This window comes from Gopherus flavomarginatus, chromosome 1 (genome assembly GCF_025201925.1).
Source record: "Gopherus flavomarginatus isolate rGopFla2 chromosome 1, rGopFla2.mat.asm, whole genome shotgun sequence".
Lineage (NCBI taxonomy): Eukaryota > Metazoa > Chordata > Testudines > Testudinidae > Gopherus > Gopherus flavomarginatus.
In genome coordinates, this window is record NC_066617.1 from 269303002 (window position 1) to 269328998 (window position 25997).

Consider the following 25997-nt stretch of genomic DNA (forward strand, 5'->3'; position numbering starts at 1 on the left):
AGAAAGACACACATCCCAGCAAAGGGAGCCCCGGGGCCATTGTTGCAGAATTGTGGCCTAGATCAAGTCCTTGCCATCAGGTTTTTGTCTGTGCAACCTTAATTCGGCCTCTTGGTGTTTATGCATTATGACAGTTTTCAATTACATGATCTTGTTCTATTTTTTCTACTGGTCCCATGCGTCATTCAGTGCACATTTTGGATGGGGCTCACTTAATGAGCAGCTGTGCAATAATTTATTTTCAGTGTGTGGATCTCATGCCTAATGTACTGCACACTATTCAAACCCTGCTTTGAAGAGAGAATTATTAATTTCCTCTTCTTTTCTATAGCACTAGTCACTAGAGTATCTAAGTGCTTCACACCATTCATTAATTTACTTTCAAAACACCTCTATGAGATGAAGCTATAGTATGAACTCCATGGTATAGATGGAGAACTTAGGCACAGAGAGACTAAGGTAAAAAACGTCCACTAATTTTGGGTGTCCAATATGAGACACCTAAGATCTGATTGTTTAGATTACTTGGCATTATATAGCACTGTGTATGTTACAATCGCAGCTCCTATTAACTTCAGTTGACCCTATAAATGCTCCACATTTCTGCAGATCAGACCCCAGAGTTTCAAGGTAGGCACCTAGAAAATGAGGAACACACAGTTACCAGTGGCAGAGGCTGGGATAGAATCCCATTATTGAGGGCAGCATTGCGCTGCCTTAACTGGGAGATCCTCCTTTCTGTTCCTGCAGTCCCCTCCCCTCATTCACTACACACCTTCCAAATTCTGCAACAAATGAAGCAAGGGTCCCACAGAAAACGTTCTTTTCAGTACACAACCCTGTTTCATCCCCAGAGGAGCTTCATCCTGTACACGTAATGAGGCAGGGATCCTGTGTAGAAAGTATGTGATCATTTAATTTAAAGACTGTCTCATAATGCATTCAAATCAGGCAACTTCCCCCTATATGCTTCCTGGGTCCAGTAGGGAGGTTATTGAGAACACAGGAGAGACAAGTCTTCAAGTTCTCAATTCAAGTGCCTGGACCCAGCACAGAACTGCACCAATAAGGAAAGCCATCAGCAGCATCCCCAGCTATAGCATGCTTTGTTTTGATGGAATCTTCAGGGTATTTAGCAGCTAAACCCTAGCAAATGTCTACTGAACATGTGCAAATTGCTGTTTTTCAAAGGCTTATGACTTGACTAAAGTTTGAAAAGATTAACAGGGATGACAAAAGGTGCTTGCTTGACACCAGGGTGACCATCCTGCCAAATTTAATGTGCCTGTTCCAAAGCATGGATATGGTAGAGCTTCCTAAAGAAAAGATTTCCAGAAATTTTTAACATGGGCAAAATATTTTACCTAGCTTGAGTCTCAGAAATGACTGAAACATTTAGACTGAAATTTTCTGGAAAAATTGTAGCCTGAGGCTGACAACCACCATGGAAAATTTCAGACCAAACATTTCAAGTTTTTTGCAAAGGTATAAGCTACTGAAAACAGGGTCTTAATGTGAGACGCATTGGCTGATAATAATAATAAGTGATGCTAACAGCCCCATATACGATAATTTGGATACGTTGTGCCAAAGGATGGGTGAGAGAAATAAGTCTAGAAATAGCTGAAAAAATGTCAACACAAAGGAAGGAAAGGGCTTATTTAGCACAGAGATTTCCAAGGTGAGTTGCATGTACCAGTTGGGGTCTGTAGATCATTTCCTGGGAGTCTGCAGTAGCTGGTAAGTGACATGATGCTGTCTTCTCCTTGTTTTTGATTGCTTTTAAATGCCTTCATGCTCTTCAGTATGAAGAGCAGTCTGGAGTCTGGTAAAAGTAGCTGGAAACATGAAAGACCTTGTCTAGTTACCTCTGCTAGGAGGGATGGGGAGCAGGATCCTCCCACAGGAATCAGAGCTACCAGAGGAATTGGAGCTGCCACCCTGAAAAGGAACATTCATATGGGAATTACATCTAGGGAGGCAGGTAGAAAGAAAGACTGCGTGGGTGGCAAGAGGCAGGGATTCAGAAAGAAACACAAGTGAGGGGGAAATGAAATGAAAACTAAAGTAAATAATGCTATTACCTCTTTTTCAAAAAGGACAAAACATTTACCACATTCTGGACAACTGCTAATACAAAATACTGTGTAAATACTTCTTTTCTAAGTAAGCACTTGCTGTAGAAGCTACAGGAATATTATTTGATCAAGAAGGATAGGGATGGCGTCAAAATATTGCTGCTACTTCCTCAAAACATTTCTAAAATCCAATTGTTCCTTTCTATCTAGATTGCTAAAGTTTGTTCAGGTGCTGATCAGCACCCGTTTTGACTACCGCAACCTCTTCTTCCTCTCTAGCTTCCCTGACGCCCACACTCTATCACTTCCATCTCTCCACCTCCTCAGTTATTTTGTAATGTTAACTCTGGCAAATAGAAATACTTCAGTGCACTAAGTAAAGTCTGAGCTATTCCCTCTATCTGTGAGATCAGCATAAGCTGACCTTCTTCCCAAAGGCTGAAAAGTTTTTCTGCTGGATGATACTTCTTTTTTGTTTCCTCTCTTATTTATCTCCTTTTTAGCTGCCAGGTTTCTTTGTTTACAACAAATACTCTTTTCTTCTTAGGTAATTTTCTCACTCACATTCTCTTGTGATTATCACTTATCTGACTACATCTCTGCTGTTGCAGCTCTTCTCTCATGATTTATCACACTGTTACAGCTCTCTTCCCACTAATATTTTGTTCAGTGGACTTCCTTACTGTGGCACTTCTTTAGCTGATTTCTCTGTCTTGTGTGCCCATTTCCTTTCTTGTTGGGAAAGCTTTTAACTACTAGAAGAGTGATAGAACCAGTGTCTGCAGGATTCAAGGTAGATGCTGCTTGCTTGTCACCACCAGAATCCCAGGCAGGTTGCCACTAAGAGGTACTGAGACGCTAAGCCATGCAGGAAGTCCTACTCAAAGGGGCATGAGCGATAGCCCTCTGTGATTTCTTGACTGGCTGGCATCCCCCATGTAAACTGGGAAGCCATTTCTGGGAGTTGTCTGAGCAATGCAGATCTCCGCACTTCCTGTCTCATGGCTTTTCAATCCCACATCCTCAGCTCTTAACTATGCTCAGCTCCCTACCCTGATCCCTGGTGTTTTGTCTTCAGCTTAAGAGCATTGCTGACCCTGGCTTGGGCCGACCCCGATTCTCGCCTCCCACTTCCAATTTGGTGACAGACTTTGACTTTGCAGTTTTGACCTGGCCTGGCCCTGGATTCATCTCTGACCTTCATCCTTGATACTGAATAGCTCACTCTATGCCCACAGGCTGCCCACGACCCGAATCTGATACATTGTTCAGGTCACCTCCAGACTTTGCCCTTCCGCCAATCCCTCAATAGACAGCTAAAGGGCAGGTCCATCTTCCACCTGCATTTCCCAGGTGACCCAACCCCCCTCCCCCCTGGAACAGTTATCCATGAGCGACTCTGCTGCCGCCAACAATATTATAGATGCAGAGGTAACCCAGACCCTTCAGCCAAAACCTTCACTGGACCTGGTAGAAACAATCGATAAGTCACTCCTGTCATTTGGTCCTGTAACTCGGAAAACTGTTCTCTTAGAGGCCAGAGTGGGAGAGTGCCACGAGTTATCGCACTTCAGTATGATCCATGCTCCACACTTGTAATAGTAGGATTTTATGTTTGTATTTTGTATAATTTAAAATGAAAAATAAATAATAATAATGTGGCATGCATTAAATGTATTGGTGTATGATTTGACCATATCCCACCAGCCACCCTTTCTGAGAGCAGAAAGGAATGGCCTAATGGGCCACTGGTAGAGACGCATCAGTCAGTATCTGTGTCTGGAGCCAATTTCAAGGCAGTAACAGCCCTTTTAGGGTCACCCCTTTGTTGTAGGTTTAGCATTTTAAAATAAGTAAAAGAATGCAATAATTGTTTTCTCTTGCACTGCAATTTGTTCAAATGCTCTGTGTAAATCAATTCTGTTTTGTGTGTGAATGAGGAATGTGTGTGTTAGAAAATAAGTGTGAAGGCCATCACTGGACCAGATGTTGTAGGGAGGAACCGAGGACAGACACAAGGGCGCCAGGATATTACAACACATCCCTATTGAAATGTCAGAAAAGGGCAGATTGACGACTCTAAAGATGAGACAGGCACCTATCAATGGGGACAAGATAGCTGTGACCAAAACCAGCATGGGGTAATTCCCTGAAAGACTTGATGAAAGAACAAAATAAAGAACAAAAAGGCCAATTTAAGAAAACAAGCACTCATCAAACAACAATTGATTACAGCTTGACGGTGCAAAACTCATTGGTCCCAGTGAAGGAAAATCACTGTATAAACAGGATGCCTTGCCATGAAACTTTGGGTTCGTCCTACCAAGACTTCCCCTGAACATCATGTGGCAACCGACAGAACCTGGTCCTACCTACCCGTGATCAACCTAGCTGGCCACTAGATTGTTCCAGACTCTGGATTGGTAACTAGAACATTGACTGGTGGGACTGTGTGTGTGTGTGTGTGTGTGTGATTGAATGCATATGATAACTACCTTCAATAAACATAGCGTATTGCCTTTTCCAGTGAAAAAAGATCCTGTGTGCTTCTTATAAGCATAACACACTTCCCAGTAATACTAAGGGCTTGGTTACACTGGAGAGTTGCAGCGCTGTGAGGGGGTTGCAGAGCTGCAACTCAGGATGTGGCCACACTTGCAAAGCACAGCCAGCGCTGTAACTCCCTGGTTGCAGCGCTGGCTGTACACCTGGTCTGCCTCGGGTGTAGCGATTCCAGCGCTGATGATGCAGCGCTGGTCATCAGGTGTGGACACCAACAGTGCTTTTATTGGCCTCCGGGGTATAAGGAGGTATCCCAGCATACCTTTTCAGCCACTCTGATAATCGTTTCACACTCCACTGCCCTGGGCTCAGCTGACCCCCCTTTAAATGCCCCGGGAATTTTAAAAATCCCCTTCCTGTTTGCTCAGCCAGGTGTGGAGTGCAATCAATCAATCAATCAATCAGCGACCATGCCTCCACACCCCAAACGAGCCCCAGCATGGAACAGTTCCAAGCTGCAGGATCTCATCAGTGTTTGGGGTGAGGAAGCTGTGCAATCACAGCTGCGCTCCAGCCGGAGAAATTATGATACCTATGGGCAGATATCAAAGTCCTTGCTGCTAAGGGGCCATGAACGGGACATGTTGCAGTGCAGGGTAAAAATAAAGGAGCTGCGCAGTGCCTATTGCAAAGCCTGTGAGGGAAATCGCCGCTCAGGAGCTGCCCCCACGACCTGCCGTTTTTACAAGGAGCTGGATGCCATACTTGGGTGTGACCCCACTGCCAATCCGAGGAGCACGATGGAGAGTTCAGAGCAGGGAGAAGTGGGCGAGGGTGTAGAGGAAGCCGAGAGTGAGGCTACTGGGGTGGAGGGAGACACCCCGGAGTCCCAGGAGGCATGCAGCCAGGAGCTCTTCTCAAGCCAGGAGGAGGCTAGCCAGTTGCAGCAGCGGGAAGTTGCTGGTGAAGAAGAAGCAGAGGAGCGTGCTCGGGGTAAGCAGATTTTATGTTTTGGGAGAGGACGGTTTGGGTTATGGCTGCCTGCATGCATGCCTAAATGTGGAATAGCCCATTGATTTGCTCTATCACGTCTCTGTAATCGGCCTCGGTAATCTCTTGAAAACTTGCAGCCAGAGCGTGGGCAATGTGCTTGCGCAAGTTTATAGGGAGAGCCACCGTGGTCCTTGTCCCGGTCAGGCTAACTCGTCCGAGCCACTGTGCCACGAGGGGTGGGGGGACCATTGCTGCACACAGGCAAGCTGCATAGGGACCAGGGCAAAATCCACATGGCTGTAGAAGACCCTCCCTCTCTTCCCAGGTAACACGCAGCAGTGATATATCTGGCAGTAGGAAACCCTGTTGAGAATGTAGGGATACAGCTCAGTGCAGGGCGCCAGGTTCGCGGTCCCCCCCCCGTGCAGATCGGCAGCTTTGCGGTCCCACCCCCTTGCAGGTCGGCAGCTTCACAGTCCGCCCCCCCCGCAGGTCGGCAGCTTCCCGGCCCCCCCCCCCTTGCAGGTCGGCAGCTTCGCGGTCCGCCCCCCCCCCCCGCAGGTCGGCAGCTTCCCGGCCCCCTCCCCCCTTGCAGGTCGGCAGCTTCCCGGCCCCCCCCCTTGCAAGTCGGCAGCTGCCCGGTCCGCCCCCCCCTTGCAGGTCGGCAGCTTCCCAGTTCCCGCCCCCTTGCAGGTCGGCAGCTTCCCGGTCCGCCCCCCCCTTGCAGGTCGGCAGCTTCCTGGTCCCCCCCCCTTGCAGGTCGGCAGCTTCGCGGTCCGCCCCACCCGCAGATCGGCAGCTTCGCGGTCCCTCCCCTTGCAGGTCGCCAGCTTCGTGGTCCCCCCTCCTTGCAGGTCAGCAGCTTCGCAGTCCGCCCCCCCTTTGCAGGTCGGCAGCTTCGCGGTCCCCCCCCCCTTGCAGGTCGCCAGCTTTGCGGTCCCCCCCCTTGCAGGTCGCCAGCTTCCTGTTCCCTCCTGTCCCCTGTGCAGCCAGCTCCCTCCTCTACCCAGTGCAGAGAAACCCCAGTGAGCCATCAGGCAGTTCCCCTTCCCAGGTGAAGTCGGGGCAGAAACACTCACCCCATTGCTCACCATGCCTTTGCTTCCGTGGCCTCTCTGTGCTATGTTAGGTATGTGGGAATGATGCTACAAAAAGTCTACAAACTCCTTCACTGTGTGATAATAAACAATGTAGCCTCTGTGTATTACATGTTTCTATCTATGTTTTTTTAAGTGACCTTGAATAATGCAGCTGGATCACCGCCTGCCCGTCGTTTGCAGAACTTGAGGAAAAATCCGCGAAAATCAAAAGAAGAATTGATCAAAGCAGTTATGAATCAGTACGCGAGAGAAAGTAGGAAGACGCAGGAATGGAGAGAGAAAATGCATGAGTGGAGGCAAACAGAAAGCAGGAGAAAGGAATTGGCTACCAGAAAAACCTCGAAGCAGTTGATAAGTCTTCTGTCTCTCGTAGCCATGCAGGCAGATCTGTACCGTGGTAACCCACACCCCTCCCAAAGCTCTCTTTCTTGTTCCCCAGTATTTGCACAAAACACCCTTCTCCAGCAGCCTGTTTCTTATTACCCCCAGCTGCCTCCAACACCTGTACGATCACCTACCACCCCTGATAACTACAATCCTTACCCTGTGCACTCCACCCCCATGACGCTGCAGCATATTAATCCTGAAGTGCAGCAGACATTGAACAGCAATCCAAACAGGACATATTCAAACCTCTGAATGTACAGTCCACCACCCTACCCCCCTGCCCTTTTATGTACTGTATTTTGAATAAAGGATTTCATGGCTTTTACAATAGTTTTTATTATTGCAGAAAGTTGTAAATACTGTACCCCAAGGGCAAAACGAGCACAGCAAAGGCACCAAACATTACTGTTGGCTCTCAGCATCAAATTGCTCCCTTAAGGCATCCCTAATCCTTGAAGCCCTTTGCTGGGCCTCTCTAGTAGCCCTGCTCTCTGGCTGTGCAAATTCAGCCTCTAGGTGTCGAACCTCGGAGGTCCATTCCTCACTGAATCTTTCACCCTTCCCTTCACAAATATTATGGAGGGTACAGCACGCGGATATAACAGCGGAGATGCTGCTTTCCCCCAAATCTAGCTTCCAATAAAGACAACGCCAGCGGGCTTTCAAACGGCCAAAAGCACACTCCACAGTCTTTCTGCACCGGCTCAGCCTGTAGTTGAACCGGTCCTTACTCCTGTCAAGCTTCCCTGTATACGGTTTCATGAGCCTTGGCATTAAGGGGTATGCGGGGTCTCCAAGGATCACAGTGGGCATTTCGACGTCCCCTACTGTGATCTTGCGGTCTGGGAAAAAAGTCCCGGCCATCAGCTTCCTGAACAGGACACTGTTCCCAAAGATGCATGCATCATGCACCTTTCCAGGCCATCCTGAGTAAATGTCAGTAAAACGCCCACGGTGATCCACAAGCGCTTGGAGAACCATGGAGAAATACCCCTTGCGATTAAAGTACTCTGATGCCAGGTGGGGTGATGCCAGAATAGGAATATGCGTCCCGTCTATTGCCCCTCCACAGTTAGGGAAACCCATTTGTGCAAAGCCATCCACAATGTCCTGCACGTTCCCCAGAGTCACAGTTCTTCTTAGCAGGGTGCGATTAATGGCTGTGCAAACTTGCATCAGCACTATTCCAACGGTGGACTTTCCCACTCCAAACTGGTTCGCCACCGATCGGTAACATCCAGCTTCCAGATTGCAATAGCCACCCGCTTCTCCACTGGCAGGGCAGCTCTCAATCTCGTGTCCCTGCTCCGCAAGGTAGGGGCGAGCTCAGCACACAGTCCCATGAAAGTGGCTTTTCTCATCCGAAAGTTCTGCAGCCACTGCTCGTCATCCCAGGCTTGCAGGACGATGTGATCCCACCACTCAGTGCTCGTTTCCCGAGCCCAAAGGCGCCGTTCCACGGTGCTGAGCACGTCTCTTACTGCCACAAGCAATTTACTGTCTTGAGCGTCAGGCGAATCAATATCATCGTCTGACTCCTCACTGTCACTTTGCAGCTGAAGGAATAGCTCCACTGCCATGCGTGATGTGCTGGCAACATTCATCAGCAAGGTCCTCAGCAGCTCTGGCTCCATTTGTAACAGAAATCGTGCTGCAGACTCACAATGCCGCCAAACTGCTCGGAATGTGTAGCAAAGCACCACGGGGCGTTGGAACAGGAAGCGGAAAGACCGGCACCCTTCCGTCCCCTTCCCACAAGCCACAGCACCAGAATGGGACGAGGTGCTCTGTGGGATAGCTGCCCACAATGCAGCACTCCCAACAGCGCTGCAAGTACTGCAAATGTGGCCACACTGCAGTGCTGGTAGCTGTCAGTGTGGCCACACTGCAGCACTGGCCCTACACAGCTGTACGAACACAGCTGTAACTACCAGCGCTGCAGAACTGTAAGTGTAGCCATGGCCTTAGTATACCATGATTGGAGTAGCGTGACCCATGTGTTTCCTGTAGAGGGAAGTGCGTTGACTTTTCTTCTGAATTGTGCTGAAAAGTCTGCCTGCAGCTCCCATGCAAGCCAATCTCTCTCCCTTGGGAAGAGAAATTATTACCCAAGGGGAAATGCAGGGCAGTGGTGGCTAGTCAGAAAGAACTTGCCTTGAGTCCAGGACCCCCTCTCTCCCAAGAAATACTAGGAGTGCACGACATTTTTGAGAAAAAAAGTGGACATCCAGCACCCACACTGATTGTCTCATAGATTTGCAGCCTGGGATGAAGACCCTATATGGACAAATATTCACCATGTCTGAACTAGAGTCAGGAGGACTGGGCCATGTATCTGCGAAAATCTCGAGAAAGGATTCATCAGTTGATCTGTCTTCCCATTAAGGGCCCCAGTCCTTTTTACGCAGAAAAAGAATGGGTTGCTGCACCTTTCTGTGAACCATTGAGCCCTAAATCAGATCAAAATCCACAACCAGGATCCTCTACCATTATCCTGGAATTGCTGGAGTGTGTGCAAATGGCCAGGATCTTCACAAAACTAGACCTTTGGGAAGCTTACAACTTAGTGTATATAGAGGTCGGAGATGAGTGGATGGACCCAGAATGGACACGTTGAATACTTAGTAATGTCATTTGGCTTAACAATGCCCCTACAACTTTCCAATGCTTCACAAATGACATGTTCAGTATATATTTGATCACCATGTCATCATTTATCTCGATATCCTGGTGTTCTTAGAGAACCAAAGCCAACACGATTGTCATGTCCAGTCTGTTCTAGGAAGTTCTGTGGAGGCATGAGCTGTATTCCAAACTGGAAAAATGCTTCTTTGACTGGTCTTGCATCAGTTTTTGGACTACATCATCTTCTCCGGGGGCATTAGGATGAATCATCAAAATATTACAGCAATCCATGATTAGGCAACTCCCCAAAACCCTGTGAATTGCTGGGTGTGACGGGTTAGATGAGAGAAACCCCCTTGTGTCTGCCAACTAATGTGCCAAGACTACTACTTCTGCCCCTTCTTTCCTGCCCTGGCAGCTTAGGACTTTGGTGCCCTGCCTGGTTTGAGCCAGACCCACTAGCCTGCTGCAGACCCAGACCCAGGGTCTGAACCACGTCCCCTAACAGCTGTAGGCTTAACTGAAAGCAATTTACAGAAGTGTTCACGTCTTTAACAGTCAGATGTCCAACTCCCAATGGGGTCCAAACCCCAAATAAATCTGTTTTACCCTGTATAAAGCTTATACACGATAAACTCATAAATTGTTCGCCCTGTATAACACTGATAGAGAGATATGCACAGCTGTTTGCCCCCCACCCTCCCAGGTATTAAGGCATACTCTGGGTTAATAAGTAAAAAGTGATTTTATTAAATACAGAAAGTAGGATTTAAGTGGTTACAAGTAGTGACAGACAGAACAAAGTGAATTAGCAAGTAAAATAAAATAGAACACACAAGTCTGTGTCTAAGAAACTGAATACAAATAAAACCTCACCAGTTCCAGTAAGCTTCCTTTTTGCAGACTAGTCCCCTCTAGTCTGGGTGCAGCAATCACTCACACCCCCTGTCGTCACTGTCCTTTTTTCCAGTGTACATATATACATTCATAAGCATATTCCATAAAGCCTTATGGGGGACACTGTCAGACAGGGCTTTGCCAGTTTTTATTGGTGGTTTATCACTGACTTCTCTGGAAAAAATAGCTCTCCTAACTTCGCTACTGTGTAAGACTGTCTCGCTCAGTTGGTCATCTGAAGCCCAGCATGCCTTCATTCAGTTCAAATCCACCTTTTTGATGGCCCTCATCCTGGTGCTCCCCAACCCAACCTACTCCTTCATATTGGAGGCTAATGCATCCAGCGTGACCCTTGGAGCAGCACTCTCCCAGAAGCTTGGACCCAGCAAGTCTTGCAACCCTATGCATTTTACTGCTGCAAGCTCATCCCAGCAGGAAGAAATTATGAAATACTAGATATGGAGCATTCAAAGATTGGTGCTACCACCTCCAGGGAGCTTTGCTTCCTGTATAGGTCTTCACAACCATAAGTACCTCCAGCATCTCAGCAAGACCTGAGCTTTAAATCAAAGGCAGCTAAGGTAGGTCCTGATGCTCTTAGTTCAAGTTCACTGTCATCTACCGATCTGAGCCTTATCACGAAAAGGAGAGTACTACCAGAATGACGAAAAACCAACTGCTGAGCCACCATTCCTTCTCAAACCCAGTATTTTCCTCAAGGCACCAGTTCATCAAGATTAATCTCACTTATTCATTCCATCTCTAGGGAGGGTTCCTTTGCCTGGGAACCACTTCCTGAGCACTTGGCTACCCAGATGCACTGCTCTGAACACGATGGAGCAACATATTTCAGTGGGTGTCTGTATGTCCCTCTGAGGGGGCTGCCACCTCAAGATACTGTCTCTTTGTCATGATGCCTTACTGGCAGGACACTTTGGTTGTCGTAAGACTTCCTGCACAACCTCCTGCCTTTTCTTGTGGGTCCACATGCAGGCTGAAATTCAAACCTATGTAGATTCATTTGAGCTCTATGCCTGCACCAAGATAACTTGAGCCATGCCCCTTGGTACTTCGATACCCCTGGAAACATCCAAAAAGTTTTGGACATCGATTTCACTAGATGTCATTGTGGAACTCCCCAGCTCTGATGGTAACACTGTCATCTTGACGGTCATGGACTGTTGGACAAAAATAGCTCACTTTCATCTTCTCAAGCTGCTTACCCTCTGCTGAAGTTACTGGCCAACTCTTGATAAGACATAGTTTTCGTCTTCATGGGCTTCTGGACTACATTGGCTCAGACTGAGGTCCACAATTTACCTTGCGCTTCTGGCACAAAATCCTGTGACTGCTGGACATCTGCACTTACTATCCTCAGATGGAAAGTCTGAGAGGGTGAACCAGGTACTGGAAGAGTACCTCAGCTGCTTCACTATCCTCATAACAAATGATACAACCTCTTACCACTTGCCAAGTTTTTCTACTCAATGCGGACCACCCCTCAGCAGAACAGAGCCCCTTATTCCAAATTATGGGTTCCACCTGGCACTATCAGCAGGATCGCTGAACTCAGCTGTCTCCAACTGGGTCCAACAAATCCATTTTGCCCAGAAGGATCTTAAGGACCACCAACAGAATGCAAAGAGAGCTTACAAGTGGTATGCCAACTAGTGGTGCCAAGAGGCCTCTGTAGACCAGAAAATCTAGCACACTTTGAACAACCTTCTGTCCAGTAGATCCTCCCGCAAGCTGGATCACTAGTTCCTGGGACCCTTTTGGATATGCCAGCAAGTCAGCCCAGTTACTTTCAAATTACATGTTCTCCAATCCCTCAAGATACACCCATGTTTCACATGTTCCTGCTAAAATCCTATGCTGACAACCCCTTTCCTGGTGAACCCCTCCTCCACCTCTGCCAGTCGAAGACCAGGACCATGAAGAATATGAGGTGCATGCTCTCCTTGATTCCAGATACACCCCAGGACACATGTATTACCTAATAGACTGGGAAGGACGTGGACTTGAAAAGTACACTTGTGAACCTGCCTTCCAGGTCCACATCCCCGACTTGGTAAGAAAGTTTCATGAGGCTCATTCAGACAAGCCTGGTCCAATTCCATCCTGAAAAGGAGGGTCCTGAAGAGGGCGGTGATGTAGGAAGCCATGGGCGTAGAACCAGTGCCAGCAAGGTTCAAGGAAGGTGCCATTTCCTTGTCACCACTAGGGGCCCAGGTAAGAAGCTCTGAGAGGCAAAGTCCTGCAGGAAGTCCTGCCCTAAGGGACATGAGCAACAGCCCTCTGTGATTCCTTGGTTGGTTGGCACTCCCCATATAAACCAAGAAGCCATTTCTGGGAGTTGCCTGAGTAGCTCAGACCTCTTGTGTTTGTCTGCCTTAGATCCTACCTCACCACTCCTTGTTGTGACCTACTTTCATCCCAGATTCCCAGCTCTTGATCTAGGCTTGGTTCCTGATACCTGGTTTACTGTCTTCAGCTTATGACAATTGTTGACCCCGGTGACCTGGCCCAACCCCAATTCTGACCTCACGATTTCAGTTTGGCTATGGACTCTCACTTTGCATTTTTGACCTGGGCTGGCCCCAGATTGAACTGAAGCAGTTGCTCAGCTTCTTGAGAAAAGACTATTCTCAGTAACTGCCCAGTCAAGAAACACTTAAGCTAACAATGAACTTTGAGAGGCGCCAATCCACATCTGAGCTTTCCTGGGAATGTAGCTCAGCCTGTAAAGTTCTGAGTCATGCATGGACATGTGACTTGCTCATGTGACTCCAAAACTCCATCTTACAGCTGGATTCTGCATAGGAGAGGGGAACAAGAGAGAGTCTGTTTAAGCCCCTGGAAACCCCTCCATTTTGTCTTTAGCTGGCTCAAGAGGTAGCCTCTCCACCCCCAAAGGATACCTGAAAGAAACTGGAACAAAGGACAGTAACTGCAGCAGTGAGAGTGATTGCTAGACCCAGACTAGAAGGAGGCTAGTCTGTAAAAGAAGCTTACTGGAATGTCTCTGAGGGTGAGATTTCATCTGTAATCACTTTTTACTGTATTAGACTTAGACATGCGTGTTTTACTTTATTTTGCTTAGTAATTCACTTTGTTCTGTCTGTTATTACTTGGAACCACTTAAATCCTCCTTTTTGTATTTAATAAACTCACTTTTTACTTTTTAATTAACCAAGAGTGTATATTAATACCTGTGTGTGGCGGGGGGAACAGCTGTGCATATCTCTCTGTCAGTGTTACAGAGGGCGAACGAAAATTAAATGAGTTTACCCTGTATATGTTTTATACAGGTTAAAATGGATTCATTTGGGGTTTGGACCCCATTGGGAGTTGGGTATCTGAGTGCTGGAGACAGGAGCACTTCTTAAGCTGTTTTCAGTTAAGCCTGCAGCTTTTGGGGGTCATAGTTCAGATCTGGGTGGTTTGTGTTTGTAGCACCCTAGCATGCCTGGCTAAAACCAGGCAGTGTACTGAAATTCCAAGCTGGCAGGGAAAACAGACTCCAGAGGTAGTCTAGGCACATCAGGTGGCAGCTCCCAAAGGGTTTCTGTGATCCAACCCATCACACATGCAGTGCATGAAAGCAAGAAAAATAAAGTAATTAAAGCCTCTCTTCACCCAAAGTAGTCACAAAAATGCCTCTGGGAATTAGATTTAAAGAGGAGGACTTTTAGAAGAATCGTAATGAGTAATATACCAAATGGCAGACTAAAACTTATGTTAGGAACATTTCCTGTTTGGATCACACACAGGAACAAGTTTTGATGATAAAAATACAAAACTCCTCAAATATTTTGAAGTCTTGTAAGAAGATAAGAAAAGTCAAACGCACAAGACCCAAGCTTAGCCTATAAAAGGGTAAATAATATAATCCACTATCTCTCTCCCAATAGGCTAATTTTACATAGCAATTTAACTGGAAACTGTTATTTATTTATATCCCTTTTGACACATATGCAGTCCGAAATGCATATGAATTTTGTTAACCATTGCTAATTTTTTATCTGTCCTTGAGATTTTATGCTTATAGATAGCCAGCTCATCAGATCATTACAAACAAACAAATCAGACATTTCAGTTCCATAAAATATATTAATGTTTGGCTGTAATAGATATATCAGAGATTACAAAGATTGACCTGTTCTGTGGATAGAATATATTACTGAAACTGAAAGGATGGGTGTTAAGGCACTGGACTGAGACTTGGGAGATCTAGGTTCAGTTCTGAGCATTGCCACAGATTTCCTGTGTGACTTTGAGAAAGTCACTTAGTGTCTCTGGCTGGAATTTCTAAAAAACCCTACGAGAGTTAGGTGCCCAACTTCTATTGAATTCCAGTGGGAGATGGTTGTCTAACTCCCTTGGTCTCCTTAGAAAAATCTCAGGTTTTCTGCCTCAGCTCCCTATATGTAAAATGGAGATAATAATATTTCCTTCTTTCCCCACCCGTATTGTGGGTCAGGGAGTGTTTTCTTACTGTTAATATTATTTATGATTTTTATTGCCATATGTGTTTGGACAGCATCTTGCACAATGGGGATCTCATGTTGGTTGGGGCCTCTAGATAGTACTGTATGACTGCTGTTGTTACTACTGCTGCTAAAGGAAGAGAACTTCAGTTTCCAGGTGCATTAGTCTGACCTTTCCCATGAGCACTAAATTCACTAAAATAAATTGTTTTAAATACAATTATTTTACAGGACTTTTCATTGCAAAATAACCCACATTAATAATGAATGTTAAACTCAGTAAATATACACGTTAAATATATGAAAACAGTACATCTAACAGCTTGATATTGTATTTTTCACAGAAATGTAACCTGGAATAATTTAGCTATCCCAGATACTCACTGTTCCAGAGAGCTAGAAGAAGGTTACCAGTGTCCAGCAGGATTTAAGTGCATGGACCTTGAAGATCTGGGACTAAGCAGGCAAGAGCTGGGCTACAGTGGCTTTAATGAGATAGGTCTGTCTTACTGGTAAAATCCATTTCAGTATCCATTTAAAAATGTTTATAAAATAAATAGAACATATAAAAAATAGTTCATGTCTGTGCAGTGAAGATACTAAGTGAAAACAGTGTTCTCCTATATGATTACTGCACAAACAACTATATTTATTTTCTTTTAAGTGCTCAAATCATAATCTATTTTTATAGAGTTTGGCACCCCAAGGTTTAAATAATTTTATAACAATATCTTTTTTATGGACAGGCAGCCATTCGTTATTACAATATGTAAATATAATGATTAACGTGGGGTTTTTATTATTTGTGATAGATTTTAGATTATTTAATGGTTTCATAATCTGTTTATCTTTCAGACTAAACTTTTCGTGCAGTATTTTTCTGTAGTATGATTATAGATGGTGCCCAAATACAGCAGTGATGGACATGTTAAAATAATTCATATTTGCATAATTTAAGGAGCACTACTAGCTCATGCAGCTAGAAATTAGGCTGGATTAAGTTGCAGTCCCAACTCAGATGGTTCACCAGTTATGGAAAAGCTAGTATGACACTGTGACTTTGCACTCCATATGATTTTATGAAAATATGCTAATAAATGTAACTGGGATATGCTTCATGCAAAAGGTCTCGTGTAAGGTATTGTTACAAAGCTTATATTCTACTGATTGTGGTTATCCTATTTCTATAAATGTATCATTCTTGTATCTGAAATATACAAGAAATATGACTCTGAGGTCTTATTGTAATTATGCAAAGTGTGGGTCATTAATGGTGGTTTGGAATCTTGATGGCTCCCATCAACTAGGACAATTGGTTGTAAATGGCTTTGTTTACTTGCAAGCCTTCCTGTGAGTCAGGCCAGGAAGAATGAAGCCTTGGGGTCTCACAGGACATGTGACCATGTCACTTGGTATTGGAATCCATCTTAAACCTGGTGCTTTTCCATTTATAAGGAGGGGTGGGGACCCAGAGAGACAAAAGATTCCCACCTTGTGCCAAAGCCATATAAGGGGGTGGAACAGAACAAAGGAGGTTCCAGTCATGAGAAATCCCCTAGTTACCACCTGAGCTGGTAAAAAAGAACTGTACCAGGGGAAAGGATTGGACCCAGACTAGGAAGGCATGTAGTCTCTGAAAGAAGCTTATTGGAACATCTCGGGTGGTGAGATTTACCTGTATTGAGTTTCTTAATGTATTAGGCTTAGACTTGCGTGTTTTGTTTTATTTTGCTAGGTAACTTACTTTGTCCTGTCTGTTATTGCTTGAAACCACTTAAATACTACTTTTTATATTTAATAAAATCACTTTTGTTTATTATTGAACCCAGAGTAAGTAAGTAGTACCTGGGGGAGCAAACAGCTCTGCATATCTCTCTATCAGTGTTATAGAGGGCGGACAATTTATGAATTTACCCTGTATAAGCTTTATACAGAGTAAAACGGACTTATTTGGGGTTTGTATCCCATTGGAAGCTGGGTGTCTGGGTGCAGATACAGGTGCCCTTGCTAAGCCGTTTTCAGTTAAGTTTACCACTTTGGGGGCGTGGGTCAGACACTGAGTCTGTATTGCAGCAGATTAACATATCTGGCTCAACAAGACAGGGTTCTGGAGGGAAAAACTAACAGAGAAAACGGACTCAGGTAGTCTCAGCATATCTGGTGACAGTCTCAAGAGGGCTTCTGTGATGGAATCCATCACAGATATTTCTTAGGCTCCCAGATTTGGGGGAACCACAGCTAGGGGCATTGCAGCTTCAAAGACCATCTCTGACCAAACATCTTACATATTATATGTGGCACAAACTCCTATAGCTAAGGTTACCCAACTCTATGGCTAAAGTTACCCATTATAAGAACTCATCTTTAGTTGTGTGTAATTTTGCCAATTTTTAACCATTTGGGCTGAATTTTTTGGAAATATCTATATACTGGTAACCAGGAGTTGTTTAAACTCTTTGTCCCCTTGACTTTCATAGTGATGGTACAAAAATAATAAATAATCCATAAATAAAATAAATAACAAAATTCCAGAGTCATTATTAGAAGGCCTTGTGTTATGTAACATTTTAGATAGATAATAGATAAATAAAATAATCACTGATATAGTTTGCAGATTACCCAAAGATTGAGAAAGTACTAAATAATGAAGAAGACATGTCTCTGATACAGAATGATCTGGATCACTTAGTTAAGTTGGGCTCAAACTAACAAGCTGCATTTTAATTTGGTCAAATGCAAAGTTATACATCTAGTAAGAAAAATCTAGGCCACACTTACAGGGTGGGAGACTCTATACTGGGAAGCTATGACTTTGCAAGAAACTTGGGGTCCCGGTGGATAACTAGCTCAGCTTGAGCTCCCAGTTGAAGCTAGACAGATTCAAATAGGAAATAAGATGGACCTTTTTAACAGTGAGGATATTTCGTCATTAGAATAATTTACAAGGGTTGAGGTGGATTTTCCATCACTGCCAATTTTTAAATCACAATTGGATGTTTTTCTAATAGATATACTCTAGTTCAAATAGGAATTAATTCAGGGAAGTCATATGTTGTACAGGAGGTTAGACAAAATAATGTTGTCCTTTTCTGGGGTTATAACTTCTGACTCTGTGAAGGTTCAGAAAGGCTCCTCTAAGAACACAGGTTGGATTAGAGGACTGGTGTCACCTGTCATTGTGTTTGTTGGATTTCTCCCCACAGTTCCCTGCAACTTTATACCCTTCCCCTGTTATATAGTCCAGATTCTGCACACTTATTCACATTTTGTAGTACCTTATTCCATGAGAAATCTCTCTGATTTAAATGAGGTTATGCATGGTGTGAAATACTACTTAATGTGTAAAATGTGTCACTATGTGTGAGGAAGGTCAAAGGAAGAATGCTCTTATATAGAACGATTCCTTTGACCCTACTGTACCCGAAGCAGGCTTAAGAGGAATCACTTGTAAGAGTATATGCATTGGAGTCCCCTCAACAGAACTTGCAGCATATAATGCTGCAACTGCTACCATCATCCCCAACTCCAAGAGAGGAGTCAAAAACATTTGCTCCTGTGGCACCCTGCTCTCGCAAGTGCCCCTTCTCTGGCTGATATGTATCTGCAATCACTTAGTCTTGACCGGGGATGTCACCCACCTCTCATAGGCTCCCCTTTCTGGTTGATTATGAGGCTGCCTTTCCTTCAGTTCTTACAATGGGGTGGCACCTGCCTCTCATGACCCTTCCCAAGGCAATGGTTGTTTGGCAGGTCTTTAGTGACTCAGCCCTCTGAGTCGCATGCACTGTCCCTCCTTCCAGGGTATACAGTCTCTAGTTCTTTCTCATGGCCCAGGGCCTTAGCCCTAAGGCTTCCTCCCTGGAGGCACTGTATTCTTTAACAGCCCAACAGGGGCCCATCTTGGTACCCTCAGTTGATGTCCTTTTGGCAGTCTTTCCTGGACTCAGTCTTCAACCAGGCCAGCAGAGCGCATCACAGTACCCTTGCCCGGTCTGGCTGTGTTCTGGCTCAGTCTCCTGGGCTCAGTTTGCCCGCACTGACCTGTCCATGGTCCTGCTGCTCTTCCAGCCAGCCAGGCACCCGGTTACCCCTCTTTGAGCTCTAGGCAGCAACTGACTGCTCTGTCTGTGCTGCTTCCTTTTATATAGGTATCCAGGCCTCTGATTGGCCAGTCCAACAGCCCTTCTGATTGGTTGTTTCTCTGCAGCCATTCTAGGTCACATGGAGAACTTTCCTCTGCTCTTTTCTGAGGTGGAGTGAGGCAGGCCCATGAGGCCTCCAGCAGGGGGCCTCCGGACCTATCCTCCCTGTCACAGTCCCCATATTTCCAGATAAATAAGACTAGTATCATCCGCTCCAAATTCATCTTAGAGTTCTTGGAGATCCTGGGTAATCCTCATTATGGCAAACCAAGAAACCCTTTTAGCTCCTAATAGCTGATTGGTCAAAGCCAGGAAAGTACGGGAGGTATTATAAAGCTGTGAATTCCCTAAGGTTGATTATATTGGGTTACATGCTGAAAAAATATACTGAAACATAAGAGACTGTGCAATTTACTATAATCTGTCAATAAATGTGAAGAAAAAAAAGTCAGAGTGCTACATTGCAAGAGCTATTCCTGTAATTGATAAAACTTTTAAAATAGCCTAGTTTTTGTTTGAGACTTTTAGAAAATATACTTGAATTATAAAATGCAAACTCCAAACATCTCTAGGGCCCTGATTCTGATTTTTATGCATTTGAGAAGTCCCACTTAACTCAATAAAAGTGTTTACTTCCATAAAATTACTCACATGCATTAGTATTAGTTACAGAGCAGATTGATAAAGTGTCACTTAATGGCTTCAGTAATCTTCCTGCTCTTTTAGACAAATGCCTTAGTAAATAAATATTTGTTGCAGCATGACCTGAAAGTCAGCAAAGTTTTGTCTGTTTCAGAATGTAGCTGAGAATGAGTTCAAGGTTCTAGGAGCCTTCATGAAAAATACACTGTCAGAACTGCTGTAATAGAGACATCCGAGCATCTCTAAGGAGCTCAGTTGTTGGCATAAGGCAGAGAGAAAGAGAATCTCTAAGACAATGAGGATCCGAACCGTGTAAGTCGGAACCAACATCCAAAAATGATCAGGCAAATTCTATAGCACAGATGTAATATGCTATCTGTGAGAAACACTACAGTGGAAGTGGGAAGATGCATTCTCTGCTAGCTGAAGTTTTTGGGTAGTTTCTAGGGACATCTTCCGTGGATTATTGCAGTGTGTTCTAATCTGGGTGTGATAAAAGGTATGGACCACCACAACAAGGGTTTATATGCAAGTGGAAAGTTTGAGGTCTCCTTGCCAAAAGGAGGAGAGCACTTTTGGATATTGCTACTACTTCACCATCTATAAGCAACTGGCTCTAACAAGATCCTTAGATTATGCACTCTAATAACAGGCAGGGTATGTCTCTCCTCTGAGATGGTATATATCAGTGCCTTTCTCTCCTCTGGACATTTCTCTGTGACAATCAGAATTTCTTCCCTTTTACCTGAACTGAGCTTTAGGCAACAATTTATCCTGCTAGGCCCAACTGAGACTTAAAGTACTAGAGAAGCTTTCCTGCAGCAGAGGAAATGGAGGTATAGATCTGAGTACCAGTAGCTCTGCAGTCTAAACTACTGCACTAAATCCTCTAGCTGTCTTACATGCACATTAAACAAGAATGTGACAAAACAAACACTATAGTGCCTGCTACAGGAAAACTTGGTGCCATAGAACTATTGCCCAACACGACCCTATTGGTCTTTTTGTGAGAAAAAAGACTAGACTTTTCCAATCACTATTCTATCTCTCCACAGACATGTCGACACTGCTGCAATATCAGTGATATCAAAGACGACTGATAGAACTTAAAGAATCAGCATAGGCACCTTTGTCCAATTGCAGCTAGGAGACCAAAATGCCATAGCAGAGGCTCACATTAAATGTATAGCCCAAATAAAAAAAAAATATGCCACCATAGCTAAACAGAGTAAAAGAGGCAGTTATAAGCAAAAAGGCATCCTTTGAAAATTAGAAGTCAAATCCTACTGAGGAAGATAGAAAGGAACATAGATTCTGGGAAGTCAAGTATAAAAGTATAATTAGACAGGCCAAAAAAGAATTTTTAAGTACGGCAGAAGCAGGAAGTTTGCCAAACAATCAGTGCTAATGATGAAAGTACCAAAGGAGCACTCAAGGAAGACAAGGCCACTGAAAAGAACCTAAATGAATTCTTTGCATCAGTCTTACTGAAGAGAATGTGAGGGAAATTCCCACATAGGAGGTATCAATAGAAGGGGTTATGTAACAAATTGATAAATTAAACAGTACTAAGTCACCAGGAACAGATGATATTCACCCAAGAGTTATGAAGGAACTCAAATATGAAATTGCAAAACCATTAACTTGGTATGTAGCCTATCACTTAAAACAGCCTCCATACCAGATCATTGGAGGATAGCTAATGTAATGCCACTTGTTTTTAAAAAAGGTTCCCAAGGTGATCCTGACAGTTATAGGCCCGTAAGCCTAATTTCAGTAGCAAGCAAATTGGTTGAAACTGTAGTAAAGAAAAAAATTATCAGACACATAAATGAACATGATTTGTTGGGGAAAAGTCAAGGGAAATCATGCCTCCTCAATCTATTTGAATTCTTTGAGGGGGTCTGTCATGGTATAGTCCCCACTCTGAACCTTAGTGTTCAAAAGATGGAGTACCAGCATGAAATTTCTCTAAGCTGAATTACCAGCTTAGTACTTGTAGCGCTGCCACCAACCAGGAATTCCAGTGCCTGTTACACTCTGGTCCCCCCAAAACCTTGCCCGGGGACCCCAAAGACCCAGTCCCTCTGGATCTTAACACAAGGAAAGTAAACCCTTTCCCTCACCGTTGCCTCTCCCAGGCTTCCCCTCCCTGGGTTACCCTGGAAGATTACTGTGATTCAAACTCCTTGAATCTTAAAACAGAGAGGAAAATTCACCTTCCCCCTCCTTCTCTCTCCCCCTCCCAGACTCTCCTTGAGAGAGAAAGTAATCCTAACAGAGAGAAAATTAACCCTTTCCCCCCCCTTCCCTCCTTTCTCCCCACCAATTTCCTGGTGGATCCAGATCCCGTCCCCTGGGGTCTCACCAGAATAAAAAAAAAATCAGGTTCTTAAACAAGAAAAGCTTTTAATTAAAGAAAGAAAAAATAGTAAAAATTATCTTTGTAAATTTAAGATGGAATATGTTACAGGGTCTTTTCAGCTATAGACACTGGGAATACCCTCCCAGCCTAAGTATACAAGTACAAAGTAAAATCCTTTCAGCAAAATACAAATTTGAACTTCTTCCAGCCAAACACACATTTGCAAATAAAGAAAACAAAACACTAAGCCTAACTCGCCTTATCACCTAGTACTTACTATTTTGATCTATAAGAACCTGTATCAGGGAGATTGGAGAGAAACCTGGTTGCCCGTCTGGTCACTCTCAGAACCCAGAGAGAACAACAACCAAAAACTAACAGCACACACAAAAACTTCCCCTCCCTCAAGATTTGAAAGTATCTTGTCCGCTGATTGGTCCTCTGGTCAGGTGACAGCCAGGCTCACTGAACTTGTTAACCCTTTACAGGCAAAAGAGACATGAAGTACTCCTTTTCTATTAACCCTTAACTATCTGTTTATGACAGGGTCTACAGACATGTGGACAAGTGGCTGTAGTGTAGTTGGTCTTTCATAAAGCTTTTGACACAGTCCTTCACCAAAGGCTCTTAAGCAAACTAAGCATCATGGGATAAGAGGAAGGTCCTCTCATGGATTGGTAATGGTTAAAAGATAGGAGACAAAGGGAAGGAATAAATGGTCAGTTTTCAGAATGGAGGGAAGTAAATAGTGGGTTCCCCCAGGTATCTGTAGTGGGACCAGTGCTGTTCAACATATTCATAAATGATCTAGAAAAAGGGGTTAACAGTGAGGTGGCAAAGTTTTCAGATTACTCAATATAATTAAGTCTATGGCTAACTGTGAAGAGTTAGAAAGGGATCTCACTAAACTGGGTGACGGCAGCAAAGTGGCAGATGAAATTCAATCTTGAGAAATGTAAAGTAATGGACAGTGGAAAAGATAATCACAACTATATGTACAAAACTATGGAGTCTATATTAGCTGTTACTACTTAAGAAAGAGATCTTGGAGACATTGTGGATAGTTCTCTGAAAACATCTGCTCAGTGTGCAGTGACAGTCAAAAAAGCTAACAGCGTCTTAGGAACTATTAGAAAAGAGAGGGACTATAAGACAGAAAATACCATAATGCAAATACATGTATTCATGATATACCCACCCTTTGAATACTGCATGAAGTCTTGGTTGCCCCAACTAAGAAAGGATATATTGGAATTGGAAAAAGTACAGAGAAGGGCAACAAAAATCATTTGAGTATGAAACAGCTTCCATCTGAGGAAAGATTAAAAAGACTGGGACTGTACAGCTTGGAAAAGAGATGACTAAGTGGGAGATATGATAGAGGTCCATAAAATCATCAGTGGTGTGGAGAAAGTGAATAATAAGGAAGTGTTATTTACCCCTTCACATAATATAAGAACCAGATGTTGCCCTGGTTAACAGGCAACAGGTTTAAAACAAACAGAAGGAAGTATTTCTTCACACAGCACACAGTGAACCTGTGAAACTCATTGGCAGGGGATGTTGAGAAGGCTTCTAGCCAAGATGGTCAGGGACTCACCCCATGGTCTGGATGTCCCTAAGCCTGTGTCAGAAGCTGGGAGCAGATGACAGGGGATGGATCACTCAGTAGTTACCCTGTTCTGTTCATGCTGTTTGAGGCATCTGGCATGAGCCACTGTCAAAAGACAAGATACTGGGCTAGATGAACCATTGGTCTGACCCAAAATGCCATTTTTTATATTCTTATGTTCAAAATTGTCTCTGTACAAGAGCCATCTTATGTAAAGATGTCTAAGGAAAACTGAGGATATCAGGTAATGTTCAGAACTATTTTGGTAGAATCTCCTTAATAAGCTTCCCCTAATCAGGAATGTTAGAAATAGGGCAATAACTGGCAAGCTTAGCAATATTTTATAATGCTCCAATTGATGATACACCTTATATGTCTACATGTAACTAAATTATTTGGTAGACTTTTTTGTGCAGCTATAGTATTTTATTTTATAAAAGTAATGATGTTTTATCTGAAGATATTATTATAGAACTTGTCCTATTCATTCCTGAAATGTGTCATCATAACAATCATATGAGCATAGCAATCTAACAGCTACCGTATAATTAGTGCTACTTCATTTATGGTAAATCAGTACAAGTTATGCATATATGATTTTGATCATTTCAATTACAAATTTTAAAAATAGAAAAGTGAGATTTCTAGCAAGTTTGCTACAGAGTAAGGACCACATTCTATGCTGTCATAAGTGGATGCAACACTACTGAAGTTAATAGAGATTTTCCAGCTTGCACCAGGGATGAATTTGGTGCAGAAAAGGCATATTGTGGGGAGCGTACACTATATTTGTGCATAGTAGAAGGTCCTTTACCTTTGGGCCTTATCCTGCTTCCATTGCAGTACATAGATTTGACATGAATGGGAGCAAGACTGGATCTGTACATAAACTAAGCTTTTGCATTTACCAAGGGATTTTATTTTAATAAGCACATAACTCTGTTTTCCAGTTTTGTTCTGTTTTTAAATGAAGTACAATACATACCGATCCTAGAACTCTTCTCTGCTGTTTTCTGCTGTGCTCTTGTATTCTGATCAGCATTGTCCTCTGCACCATCTTGAAGGGCTAGTCTTGCCTGGGGCAAGAGGAAGCCTTAGTATGCAGGTGCTGTCCAAGTACAGTACAGAAGTTAAATTTTCTTGTTTAAAAAGAAAAAAGCTGTTTGGGAAGGAATCATCTCAGTGTTATATGTTTGTACAGTGTCTAACAGAATGGGGTCCCAGTCCATGGGCTCCAAGGCACCACCACAATACAAATAATAATAATATTCTGTACTGCTGTTAACATAATTGGGAAGATAATGTGAACCAAGAGTATAGTGTTATCTTTCTAAACCTCTAGGCCCCTCAAGTGCCTCTGCTATCCTTCAAAGCTTTCCCAGTTTGGAAACATAGTGAAATTGACAAAACTGATCAGTTTCACTGCTGCTGTTGGGGAAATCTGTGGAAAGGAGTAAAACTGTCAAGAGCCAGGTCAGTTTCACTCTGCGGCAGCTTGGGGAAGGTATGGACGGTGGCAGCAGAGCAATAGGATTAGGCTAGCGAAGACCCCCAGGTCCATAATTGTCTTAGCAACCGGGAGGTTCTGGAGTGGGAGGGATAGCAGCAGCAGAGAGAATAAATAACCTTAACTCTTTGTTGGCGAGCAGTTTCACATTTAACAACTTCTGTTAATAGCAGGGTCGAGGTCAAATGCTTAGTAGAAATCTAGGCACCGTCCCCTTTCCCAGCAGCTGAGCAGAGAGATTGACTGCCTAAATGGGTGTTGCTCCTGAACACGGTAGAGTGCCCATTCGTCTTAGATGCGTCCTTTATCTATTAGTGTGTGGGGTAATTTTTTCAAACACTGTCCATGAAGGAGTCAGTGGGAGTGAGTGAAAGGATGTGAATGAAAGGGTGGGTTCATGAATGTGGCTAGCATAGCTCCTCACTATTGACCATGCCTAAATGGTACAATCGACCCCTTCTGTTTCTCAGTCTAAGGGTACGTCTACACTACGGGATTATTCCGATTTTGCATAAACCAGTTTTGTAAAACAGATTGTATAAAGTCGAGTGCACGCGGCCACACTAACCACATTAATTCGACGGTGTGCTTCCATGGTCCGAGGCTAGCGTCGATTTCTGGAGCGTTGCACTGTGGGTAGCTATCACGTAGCTATCC

The 25997-nt window shown here is 44.0% G+C and overlaps 1 protein-coding gene across 1 annotated transcript in view; it reads left to right on the forward strand.

Annotated features, from left to right (window-relative positions):
- Positions 1–25997, forward strand: part of NALCN (sodium leak channel, non-selective) — a 343201-nt gene that overhangs the window by 69286 nt on the left and 247918 nt on the right. The window contains exon 7 of the mRNA XM_050937548.1: positions 15417–15571. Within this exon, the coding sequence (XP_050793505.1) occupies positions 15417–15571 (155 nt within the window). The remainder of the gene's footprint in view (positions 1–15416; positions 15572–25997) is intronic.